General features: G+C 37.6%; 1 protein-coding gene across 3 annotated transcripts; it reads left to right on the forward strand.

Annotated features, from left to right (window-relative positions):
• The first annotated feature begins 429 nt into the window (after positions 1–429).
• Positions 430–10,286, forward strand: ankrd49 (ankyrin repeat domain 49). 3 transcript variants are annotated; one of them, XM_055221925.1, is made up of 4 exons: positions 430–544; positions 634–717; positions 789–1,013; positions 9,052–10,286. In XM_055221925.1, the coding sequence occupies exons 3-4, from the start codon at positions 795–797 to the stop codon at positions 9,514–9,516; spliced, it is 684 nt and encodes a 227-aa protein (XP_055077900.1). In that variant the 5' UTR covers positions 430–544; positions 634–717; positions 789–794; the 3' UTR covers positions 9,517–10,286. The 3 variants fall into 3 exon arrangements, with proteins under 3 accessions (XP_055077900.1, XP_033826214.1, XP_055077905.1); XM_033970323.2 differs by having other exon boundaries at positions 634–713; XM_055221930.1 differs by lacking the exons at positions 430–544; positions 634–717 and adding an exon at positions 563–599 and having other exon boundaries at positions 9,052–9,523.
• The last annotated feature ends 2,708 nt before the right edge of the window (positions 10,287–12,994 follow it).

A 12,994-nucleotide genomic window follows, 5' to 3' on the forward strand; every position in this document is an offset into this window, starting at 1 on the left:
AAAGGTGGTGACGGTGAAAAGGCCTGAAAAGGCCCAGGCACAGCGACAATAGGACAAAGCAGAAAAAACAGGACATTGTTTGTAGTTGGTAAACATATGAATTTATATGAATGTGGACAAAACACAGGGACTGTAGAACATGTTTAAACTGTAGCAGATATAATGACAAAAGATGTTTAAACAATTCTAAAAAAGAGGCAGGTGTTACATTTCATTTGAATAGTTTATTCAAAGGGTCACAGGGGCGATTTAAGGTCTGATTTAGCCTTGAAGTGAAGCGGATGTACTTTAAATAGTTTAACAGCAGATACTCGGGCCACACTCCAGACCAGTAGGGGGCGGAAATGCGCCTGGCCTTTGGTTGCCACCCGCCATGAAAAAACAAAGAAGAAGAACCACACGTCCCACAATGCACCTCTCTAGCATCTCAGTAAACAACATGGATCTGTCACCCCGTAAAAGACAGACACAGAGCCACAGTTATTAAACTTCTATGAGGACAGCGCGCACATGTAGCCCTTAGACACGTGATGAGTCAGATCGTGTAAGTTTATATCCTTTATTTCGTACATTTGACATTACACGGTCTATTTTTCACGGTAGGCTTTTATGTACCCCGTCTGCTTTGCACAGGAGGCTTTATGTGAGCTCTGGGGCGTAAAGCAAATGGAGTAAACACGACATTTGACATTTTTTTCTTCTGCAAACTACTCGTACGTGAGTAATTATGTGTATCTGTGTCTGCAACAACATTGGCTGACACTAACATCAGCTCGTTTGACTTGTAGGAAAACATGCAGTTTCCAGAGGATTTTAACCAGCTGGAGCTGCTGGACACACACGGACACCTGATCCCCCGAGGAACGAGCAGCCTGTGGACGGGCAGTGAAGAGGAGGAGACAGAGGACACAGAGGAGAGAGGAGAGCGCCCTGAGGAGTGGTACCTGCAGAAGGAGTCCTCCCTCAAAGACAAACCTCCAGAGCTTTTATTATGGGCGGCAGAAAACAACAGAGTAAGTGATGTTTGGCCATATTATACTATTACTATACTATTATATTACTAGAGCTGTGTTTCTCAATAATACAGAAGACTGTTTTATGTGATAATACACAAGACCATGGTCTAAAAACAACCTGGGCTATATTAGCATAACAGTATCTCATTGTATTATCATAAACTTATAAAAGAGACTACACTTGACAGAAATGACTGCTTAAAGATTAAATGTAGGCAGTAAGTGACGTTTATGATGAATGAGATAAAACTATTCAAATAAAAGTTGTTTGTGTCACCACAGTCTTAACAAAATCTGTAGGAGATACTGATACAGTAACAGCTTGCATTTTTATTGCATCAAATAATTAGAGTGGATGTACTTTTTATGGTGCTGAGATGTGTACAAGACATTATAAAATTAACATCATTACTTATTATTGTGTAAGTAGAATGTGATGCATTTGCAATCACTACCAACCGCTAACTGTGGTTAGTGAATTTACTAATCAATTTGATCAAACCTGGACGACCGAGGGATTACACAGACATTACTAACCAATTGTGTATAGTGGACAAACCTGCAAAATAAACCTCTGGTTGACCAAAAGTGAAAACTCCACAAACTAAATAAAATAAACGATCTGATGGAACTATAGCTCTTATAATCAGTTTTTATTGGAAGTGACCCAAAGCAAAGACAAACAAGCAATAAACAAGAAATTAGGTAAATGAGATTATAGATTAAATTATCAGAGGTGAGTAGTTACATTTATTCAGTTACATTTACTTGAGTAATATTTTTAAAGAAATTGTACTTTTCAGAGTATTTTACCAGCAGCATACATTTACTTCTACTTAAGTAATATTTTTATTAAAGTAACAGTACTCTTACTTTAGTAAAAGTTTTGCTTACTCTTCCCACCGTGAGTAAACCACTGGTTAGGTCAACATAAAAGAGCATTTGAGAGCACTTCAAACACGAGGTCTCTGAGCGGCTTCATTCACACTCTAGAGTGAAGTGAGTGCAGTGTGAACACGGGCGACCTCATGCCAACCTGCGTGGTCCACTGTGACGGTAGAAGTGTTTGGAATTGAGCAAAATACCCTTGGATCACGCTGCAGAGCTGCTGTTTGACATGTTTGTTTGATGAGGCAATTTGGATCAACTTAACATCAGTCTCCAGATGGAGACTAGTCTCCTCCTGGCTCTGTCTGTGCAGGTGAGCCCGGCTCCGTCTGCGCAGGTGAGTCTGACTCTGTCTGTGTGTCGCTCCAAAAGCTTTTCTCCACCGCCACCACACCTCCTCTGTGTACAGTGTTTAGCCACAGGTGAAAGAAAAGACCACCGTGTACAGGGGGAGCGAGCGTGTGTGCACGTATTCACAGGACTCTGTCTGCATGAAGCTTGTTGTCATAGAAATAAGTTCGGTGATCAGCTGATTTTCGCATGACTCATGGTGTTGGGTGAATGATGTGCTGTACATGGACTCAAAAATAAAGTAACCAGAACTACAGCTAGTGTGCCCTGGGGTCGCTCCACAGAGCTACTGACGTGTGTGAAACCATCTAAGTCTAAAGTGATTTGAGCTTTATGCTGACAATATGAAATTATTTTAACATTTGTGTTTCTTGCAGCTCCTTCACATATGTTTTATATGTGTGTTTAATTGTTTTGTTTGTTTTGTTACTCTTTAAGATACTCTTACTCAAATAGTCGTTTTCTGTAATACTTTTTTACTCTTGAGTAATTTCTTGGACCACTACTTTGTACTTGAACTTGACTAATATTATTTTACTCTTTCTTGAGAACAATTTTAGCTACTCTACCCAGCTCTGGCTCTTATTGACCTAATTCCGCCCTCTTTTGCCATAAATGCAACTAAATTAAGATTTCTTTGTGGTGGCTCTTCTGGTTAAGAGGGAATCCCATTCATTTTAATGAAGAATTTGGGAAAAGTTTTGCCGCTAAACTATGCTAAAAAGTAGGTTCATTCTTGTAAAATGTTCATTGTTCATGTAACAAACAAGTCAACACTGCACCGATTCTCTGCGAGCCTTTAAAATGGCTGTTGTAGTCCATATATAAATTATTTCCATTAAGATCGGCTGCCCCATGTAAAATAATACATTCAGAATGATGATGGCAGCAACTACAGGACTAAGGTGAATAGGTGTATTTCAGTCTCTTAAAACAGGCTGCAAGAGAGGGAGGCCTAACTACAGAGTATATGCAAAGAGTAGCAGTTAGCAGTGACCAGGGTGAAAACATTTGAAACTGCAATTTTATTATTAGTGTTAAAACTCATTAAAATGTATCTACATCACACACAGTGCCCTTCAGTCACAAACCTCAAGTAGGATTAAAATAATCATCTTTGCTCATAAGACATTAATCACTATGCAAAATGTTTAAAGGCTTAATCCTTATGTATCCACATATATCTTTATTAGAAAGTCTGTCATATAGAGGGGACCTTTGCCCAATTACCATGGCAGCACCTCACTATCTGTTGGTATAGTGAAGCCTTGTTGGTTGCTTGAAAGAATCTGGTGCTTATAAGCCACTTTCACTTAACATGTTATTCAATCATCCTCTAGAGAAAATTAGAGCCGTGTGAAAAGGGCCTATTGAGGCTACATAACTACCTTTCTCAGAATTTTTGTGACAGTTACATTTAATGGGTGCACCTGTTGTGAAGAGCTTTGTAATTGTGTATATTTAATGCCAGACTGCTGTCTGATATGGTTACATCTCCCTGTGCCATTTGTAAGGCCAAGTGAACTTTATGTCACTAAATTTAAAATGGGTTAATCTGACTGACTCAAGACCAAACACTTCATTGTAAATATAACTGCTTTATACGTTCAGAAGCTGAAAGGCAGGTTTTAATGCCCGGGTTGTAATGCCCGGGCTTTAATGTCCGGGTTTTAATACCCAGGCATTAATGCCTAGGCTTTAAAAACACATATGGACTGCCTGAAGAACAGACCCAGTTTAAATAGTAAACCCTGCTCCAAAGCAGCCTGATCTATAAATGAGTAAAATTGGGATTTAGTTGTTAACTGCTGCTTTATCAACTTTGCCTGTAACAATCCACAAAGTGAATGAATTATGTGCTGTCTGGTGATGGTGGCTACTTTTTTTTTTCATCAGACAGACATGACACTGAGGTACATGACTGTAAACATGCCAGATTGTGGCAGAAGGCTGTGTTTTCATTTGGATTGGACAGAAAAACGGTTAAGTGCCTAAGATTTACATATTTTGAGAAGCTTTAGTTCCAAAAAACACAGTGAGAATGACAGCAAAAACATTAAATAAACTAAATAAATAAACGATGAGGCCAAAATAGTGAACTGAAATAATGTTAGAGTCTCATCTTGTGTCATGTCACGTGGACCCAGTGTCGTGTCTGGTCTTGTCTTGTGGAAATCATGTCTCGTCCCTTCCCTTATAACAATGATACGACAAATACATTTCAATGCAAAACAAAATAAGTTTATGTGATTTCTGTGCAATAATCTGATACTGTTTATCTTCTAGTACCTAAAAGCTGTGGGCAAATGCTTTAGTCATCACTGCTTCACTGCAGGTTAAATCCAGTTTAGGGTTGTGATTAATTTCACATTTTTCTTAGCACCCATAAAAATGCATTTGCCTAAAAAGGTTTAAACCATTTCAACCATAACCTTTCTGAAACACACAAATATTGCTGCTATTATGATTTACCTTTTTTCATTTTCATTTGAGACAGCCATTTCTGTTTTGTGGTATTATTATTAGGTGTGTCGCTAAAGGCGTTTGGTGAAAGAGCTGTTAATTACACTGTTGAGTAATTACCGTCAGACCCATATATTTAACAGCATTATCCCACTGTCGAGGTAATAAACAATATTAAACTTTCATCCTGACTAAACACACATTTCCAAAGAAGCAACATTTCACCAGATATTAGTACAAATTTAACATGCTGTATGCAAATATGAACCCAAAGACGGCGTTTACAATGAAATGATGCAGAGAAAAAGTATGTAAGGGCCTTTAGTACATTATTTTCTGATCTATGTTATAATCATAAACAGACCTGGAGTTGTGTTTTGTGTCATTATTATTATTTAAGCTTCTTTCAAACTGAAAACACTGTTCCACCTTGTGATGTCATGAGGTAATACAGGAAATGCTCCACTGTGTTTTAAACTCTATACACCTTCACTAGAATCATTGGATGATTTCAGCCCTGGCATTGCTTATCTTTACAGAACAAAATGTAAAAGGAGCTGTTAACATGAAAACTACCACTTCATGACATCACAAGGTGGAACAGAACGTTTTGAATGCTTTGGAGATGTAAACAGACAAATAATAAAGTGTTACTCAAACATGTGTGAGTGAAACAGAACACAACTCTGGTCTGTTTTTGAGGATCTTTAAACATGTTTTTCACTCAAAACAATAAAGGCTTGGATTCAACTCAAGTAATGTCTTGAGACTACTAGTCTAGTGGCCCAAATGCATTACACTGAAATCAGTATTAGAATTTCCTGTCTTTCTCGAACAGCCTCACACAGTGATCATCTCATGGCCAAATTTGTCTGTAGGGGTGGTGTAGTGTTTGTAATGCATGGTGCCTTTTCACCTGCCACAGCAAACTCAATTTTGGTGACATTTAACTGGATTCTAGTCTCTTTGTTTTTTAGTTTTGCCAAAATGTTGCTCAGACAACTTGAATCAAACATCAACGTGTTTTTGGTATCTGCTAGCTCCACTCCGAAGATCATGATAATTTTAATGCGGAAATTATGGTCTTTCCACTTCTGTCTTATCGCCTTGAAGTTTAGAAATCCTATATCTGATTTAGACAGATTTCAGATAGTGTCTTGGCATGTGTGGTTTTGTGGCTGTAACAAGTTCATCGATTAAGTGCAACTTGAAACGATAATTGAAATAATCACCTCAATCAACTCATTTAGTAATCGAATAATTGTTAATTGGTCTATAAACAGACTGAAAACATGCCATGAGCTGATGAGAATAGATTTATTACTCTCTGTTATTAAATGTGTTTTTGATTAAATCATCTAGTTTTAAAGGTAGTCATCTGGACAATGTTTTGAAACTGAAATGTTTCGGCTGCCATCTGGAAGTCATTTTGAGTCTGTATGTAAATCTACTCCATCAGGACGTCCTCAAGCAGCTTCACCTCAGCTTTATCTGGGTAAAATTTTGTAAAAATCTCATATTCATGGGCCTTTCTTGTTTTAAACTGATTGATTTGGAGTCAACTGAAGAAAGTCTAGGTCAATGAAAGACATGTCCTGCCAAACAATTAGTCAGCTAAAAAGAGGGAGCAGCAAAAACTATTTCATGTCTCTATGTATGTGACCTTAACTGCACTCACAAGGCTGCACCTGCAGGGGAGTTAATGCAAAAACAACAATTATTGCAGAAAAAAAGCAGATTAAACTAATGATTCACTCCCAGATCTTCACTCTATACCTTTTCATTTTCTGCTGTTGTCCCACATAAATCCTTATAATCTAAATTCAATGGTACATATATATAAATACAAGTCAACTTGTACAAATTTTTGTCGGCTAAGACCCTATCAACTGATTAATCGAATAAATGAAGGATTGCAGCCACAAATCAGTTAATTCAAATAAATAATCAAAATGATCATTGTAGCCCTGCTGTGGATTACTTCAGATGTTACCAGTTTTATGTGTAGATGTCATGTCGATTAACACACCATGTCCTTCTTAAGGCATTGAACTGCCAATGATCAGGTTCAGGTAACTTTATTCACACCCAGTTTAGTGTTTAGTTTTACATCTGTTTTCTGAATCAGATAGTCATAATTAATTCATAACATCTGTTGAATCGAGACCTTTATGAACTTTAGTTGGTGTTAAACTCATTTCATTTCCTTCCTCTCACAGTCTGTATCAAATCCTTTAGCGCACTATGGTGCTCACTGTTACACCAATCAAGCAGTCTTTGCAGTTCATTCAGAGGAAAATGGGCTTACAGCAGCAGGATACTGTCAGGAGTTTAACCCTTTATGATGTAATAGTCAAAATAAGATAATACCAGGCCAGAAATGGACTAGGTCAGGTCATACTGTATGTCCTGACCAGCTTCTGCATAAGTTTAATTATGTCACGCTAATGGTATATTTGGTTTAATTGTGACTTTATGCACATTTTTACCACTGTTATTTACCACATTAATTCATTTGTTCTTGTCCTTTTTAGAATAACCACTACTCCATAATCCCCACCTACTTCACATTTCCCAATTCCCACTTCATTGAGCTACAATCCCCATTGATCTGGAGCCCTTAATAAAATCTATTGAACTGGACTTATTTACTGTTGCATTATTCATTAGGTTGAAGATATCACATATTATTATTATTATTATTAGTACTACTATTCAGGATACACAAAGTCAATGTTTTTCACACAGTCATATAAAGTTGTTACCACTGGCTGTAATATATACTTTAGAATAAGATGTTTTCATGGACTGATAAGCCATTAAGTGCACAGCAATTTTCCCATTTACTTTAAAAGACTTCCAAAATAATGCACTAGCATAAGTGGGCACATCCAAAAGAAAAAAAAAATATATATATATATATTAAGGATTAAAAAAGCAGGAGATAGAATAAGCCCATTGTATGTTGAATATCAATACAATAATAGACCATGCTTTGGCATGCAAAACATGAATCAATTCAAAACAACATACTTTTAAGATCCCATATTATTGAGCCACAGTTTTATGAATAAAATGGGTAACAGAGACTAGGCACTGTGTGCAAATGCGAGATGTGGATGCGAACAGGGTCAGACTGTGCAGCTTGTTATATTTTAGTTCCCAATGAAACAAGAGGAGTTTGTGTGTTTAAACCACTGCTGTGATGACTGCTCTGGGCAGCTTGCGTTTTTTATGCATATTTTTAAGGCTTTATATCATTTTATGTGGGCTCATACAGCCTGATTTAGTTTCATTTTGACTTATAAATGCAAACAAAAAGCCTTTCACTTTTAAAAATGCATTGCCTATTTTTACTTAATGTCAAAAATCTAGAAATGATTGACTGTTGGTGTTGGTTAAAGTTTCCATTATGGTGCATCACTTCTACAGTGTTGTGATGTCACGTGATTGCAACAGTATTACGGCTACAACTAACAATTATTTTGCTAATCGATTAATTGAGTGATTATTCTGTTGATTATGAGAAGATGAGAGTCTTAATAAATTTGACCAATAATAAGTTAAAGTGGAGCCTCGTGTCATTTTGATGTAACTCTTGCTTTGTGTGAGCAATAAAACCTTTTCATGGAACATGGAGTGTTTTGGAGAGTATTGTGCAGATAACAGTTCAGTTAATAAGGTGCCGATGGTTACACACGTCTCCTCTTTATAACATAAAATTGAAATGGCTCTGAGAATGCCTTTGGTCCACATGATGTATCCTGCATTTTAAAGGGAAAGTAATGGCCCAAGAGATCTCTTTGTTTTAAAGCTGATTTTTTTTAGGTCAGTTTAGGATTTTTTTTTCCCAGATTCCATTTGAAATGACCAAAAAGCCGATACAGTGTACAAAAGGTTTGACAATAAAAATTCAGATTTTCATAATCAACCTTTATTTCTAAAAACAACTATACCAGAGCAGTTTAGTCACACTGTTCTGTTCACTCTTCACATTTAATTCTTCAAATAAAGCTTTATGTTCAAACTAAATATAAGCCTATAGCTTTAAGACTGATAGCTGAAATGCTAAAAAGTCCAAATATCTTTATATATATATTTTAAAATCATTGCAACAGCTTGGAAAATCCTGCTGTGTACCAGGATTATTTTTGCAGTGTTTTTTGTAGAACAGCTTGTGACAGATAGTAATAATATATGGACCAATTCTGGTTAAGGTTTATGGATTTCAGAGGTGTCCTGCAGACGGAAGGGTGATATGGTTGTCAGTCCTTATATTATTTAGTCATTATATTGCTTTATATAATTCTTAATCTGCTTTGCCATTTTCCAGCTCTCCACTGTCAACAGCCTCTTGGCCGCAGACACGGCGCTCGTCCACTGCAGTGATGAAGACGGATACACACCTTTACATCGCGCGGCATACAGCGGCCATGTTGACGTGGCCACTGCCCTTCTTCGCGCCAGCTCCAGAGTGAACGCTCGCACTGCAGACGGCTGGACTCCCCTGCACAGTGCCTGTCGCTGGAGCAGAGTGTCCATGGCCAGTCTCCTGCTGCGCCACGGGGCCCAACTCAACGCACAGACAAACGGAGGACTGACCCCTCTCCATTTGGCTGCTTCAAACTCAGACTCTGCCCACACACTAGAGCTCCTCTTATCCCAGCGTCACCTGAACGCATCACTCTGCAGCAGCGGCGGGGAAACGGCCGGTCAAGTGGCGCTGCGCAGCGGACCCTATCACTACCTGTTTGAAATGGTCGAAGAGTGTGTCAGTGTCATACCAACACATACATAAATAAAACTGAAAGTGAAAAGTTTAATACATTTGCAATTCTTTTTTTTAAGCTGTCTAGTTCAGGTACATCATGTTTTTACAATAGATATCTTGCTTTCTTTAAGGCAGACAATTTTCTGAAGGAGCTATTTACATTGATATGTTGTTATGACATCTTTGGCTTGTAGCTAGAAGATGAACCATGTAAAAAACCTCTTTTCTTGACATGAAATAATTCTAACTTCAAGGCCATTCACAGGTCAAGCAAATGTTCCATGTAACAGTATTCTCACTACTAGATATACACAATAGCACCTATATAATATGTCTATTCTGAAAACTGAATGGGTACTGTAAATATTGACTTATGAAAATGTTGTAGATTTTGCTCAAGAATAAAAACTTGAGCTGTGCCATCGCTCTTCCAGCAAACAGAGACTTGGGTAGAAGGTTGTTAAAATTGATTTTCTTTTCCATTCAATTTATTTTTGGAAGATTTTATTATTTTCTTTAAACCACACTTTCTAAACTACACTTTTGACTGGTAACACTTGCTATGCTTGTGCAAGTGACGGTGAATCCAGTCCAATTTATCTAACTACCTTTGTTCTTTCTATTCTCAAGTTTAACTCTGTTTTACCACTGTCATTTACCACATTAATTAATTTGTTCTTGTCCTTTTTAGAATAACCACTACTCCATAATCTCTACCTACTTCACATTTCCCAATTCCCACTTCATTGAGCTACAATTCCCATTCATCTGAAGCCCTTAATAAAATCTATTGAACTAGACGTGTTTACTGTTGCATTATTCATTAGGTTGAAGATATCACATATTATTATTATTACTAGTACTACTATTCAGGATACACAAAGTCACTGTTTTTCATATAGTCTTCATATAAAGTTGTTAACACTGGTTGTAATATACTTAGAATAAGATGTTTTCATGGACTGATAAGCCATTAAGTGTACAGCAATTTTCCCATTTGCTTTAAAAGACTTTCAAAATAACCCATTAGCAGCAGCCTGAAGAGTGGACAAAGTATGGGTTGCCTTAAATAACCTAAATCCTCTGGACTTTTTCTATATATGATTTATAAAGTTAGAAGAATAGAGTTGTAAAACACTTAGTAGAACAGATGCCACAGCACACTTACTCCAATTACAGAAAAAAAAAAAGTTTGTGTATGTTTATATATCAAAAACAACTTGAAATTTATGTAATTGCCTTATGTGGATGCTGTTGGTAAGTAATCTTCAAGTATATTTGACTTGTACACACGGAATATGCTACTTCAACAATAGTGTTTTCTACTGAACAAATTTCACATATGCACAACTCTCATCTCTTTTAGTGAAATATAATATCATCCAGTGTAGACAAGTAAAACATCTGCTACACAGATTTGATTGGGGACATTTAGGCGACAATTTGCTCACAATTAACATTTAATCAGAACAAAAATGTGCTACTTGAACGTTTTTATACAGGATTTGTAAATTAAACAACTATGCCACTTGAATGTCAACATGTCATTCGCCTGCTAAATTATGCCCACCTGATTTGTGTCCTTATCACAGAGCACAAGTGTCCTGTGATTAATGTGGGCTCATGTCCTCTCAGTCCACAACAGTGAGCAAGACTCCCTAATAGCGCTGTTTTATATTGAAGAAATATAAAACATATAAAGCAAGTGGAAAATCTATTTGCAGCTTCTTTTTGCAGCACATTGCAAAATTAGCAAAGAAAAACACAGTAATTAGCATTCCAAAATAATTTGTTTCTCCTCAAGGATTTAGTTTGAATGTAATTATAAATGGCTTAAAATATTAAAATTTTTTAATTTGTTTTAATTCATACTTGTGGAGGAAAAAAACACGACGATATATCATTTTGCACCATGAAAAATCTATATTTTGCCTGCCACTTGCATAAAGGCTCAGACTGAATATGGTGTTTAACAAAGTCTGTCTTAAGTCTGATGCTTTACGCTGCTTGTGTGGCTGGATGACCTTTTATTTGGTGGCATTATTTTCTTGCCATCATCAGGCAAGGCTGCTGTGCAGTTTGAAATGAGTCACTGAGAATCCACATAGAAGACCACCACATGTTTGCAGCATTTTTTGTTTAACTGGTGATGTTGGCTTGTGTCTAGCATTGGTCCAGCATTAAATAAGATATCTACTTCCATTGTGAAAGTAATTGCTTGCTTGTTCAATTATGCCAAGATTATAGTTTGACGGTATAAAACTGACCTGTTAGCTTGTTTATTAGCATGCCTAAGTGAATGCATGTTTCAATTCATCAAACCAAAGTGTACAAACTGTTTTATCCCTAAGGAATTACATAATTTAAATAGCCCTTGGAAAAATGAAATGCTTGGTTGAGTCGGGGAAAAACAAAGAGCAAAAGCCCCTGGATGTTTTAAACAAGCTTTGAGAAAACCTAGAAGAATGAGATGTCCAAGCTACATGGACAGGGCCAATTAAGATAATGCAGCAATTAAAACCAGGGTACGGCAGTTATATTTGTCAAGTCAATAAAGCAAAAATAGTAATAGAGCCTTCATATGTGTGAGCAGGACTGCTTGTTTGTTCCAGCTCTTGTTGCACTAATTGTCTCGTCTCTGGGACCAGGAGATTTGACTACTTGATAACAATTACTCTTGACACTTCTCATGCTTATTCTCAGACTGTATGAATACTGCTCCTTACCTTTCATGTAGCAGTACAGGCTTATGAAACACCAAACAGACACCATCCCATACAGCAGAGGCTGGGGAAGCTGTCACACTATTTGTCTCATTCACTGAGTGCATTGTTCCTGTGCAGTCATCACATGCGGGTAGCAGTCGATGGAATTACCTCAGAAACAATAAAGGTAAACTCTGGTGCCATGCAAAGTACCATACTTAGGCCATTACAGTTTTTAAGTTTTTATAAATCATTTTCCTTTACACATTGCTGCTGGGAGTGAGGAGGCTCTGAGAGACTGCTTTGACACCCCACAGTGTGGACAGAGCTCTGTGACCCACATGGAGAGGACATCAATGCAATGAGTGATTGCATCATGGACTACATAAACTTCTGTTTTGAAAACATCGTCCCCTCCCAGACAGTGCGTTTTTTTCCGAACAACAAACCGTGGATTAACCCTGACATAAAAGCTCTGCTGAAGGAGAAGAAGAGAGTTTTATGTCAGGGACCAAGGAGGAGCTGAAGGTTGTACAGAAGAAGCTGAGGAGGAAAATCAGGACAAGCCAAGCCAGCCATAAGAGAAGGATGGAGCAACAGCTACAGGAGAAGAACATCCAGGGGGTGTGGAGAAGTCTCAAGACTATCTCATGCTTCAAAGCACCTCCTGCCCAGACGGAGGGGGACCTGCAGTGGGTGAATGACCTCAATTCTCACATCCTGAGATTTGATCAATCGCCACAGGCCAAGGAACTCAGCAGCTTCAGGCCGGTGGCTCTAACATCTCCCCTGATGAAGAC

The sequence above is a fragment of the Periophthalmus magnuspinnatus genome, chromosome 1 (assembly GCF_009829125.3).
Source record: "Periophthalmus magnuspinnatus isolate fPerMag1 chromosome 1, fPerMag1.2.pri, whole genome shotgun sequence".
Lineage (NCBI taxonomy): Eukaryota > Metazoa > Chordata > Actinopteri > Gobiiformes > Gobiidae > Periophthalmus > Periophthalmus magnuspinnatus.

Coding starts and splice junctions, on each gene's coding strand:
- ankrd49 (XM_055221925.1), top strand. CDS start 795: ATGCAGTTTCCAGAGGATTTTAACCAGCTGGAGCTGCTGGACACACAC. Junction 1,014..9,051: donor GGGCGGCAGAAAACAACAGA/GTAAGTGATGTT, acceptor GCCATTTTCCAG/CTCTCCACTGTCAACAGCCT.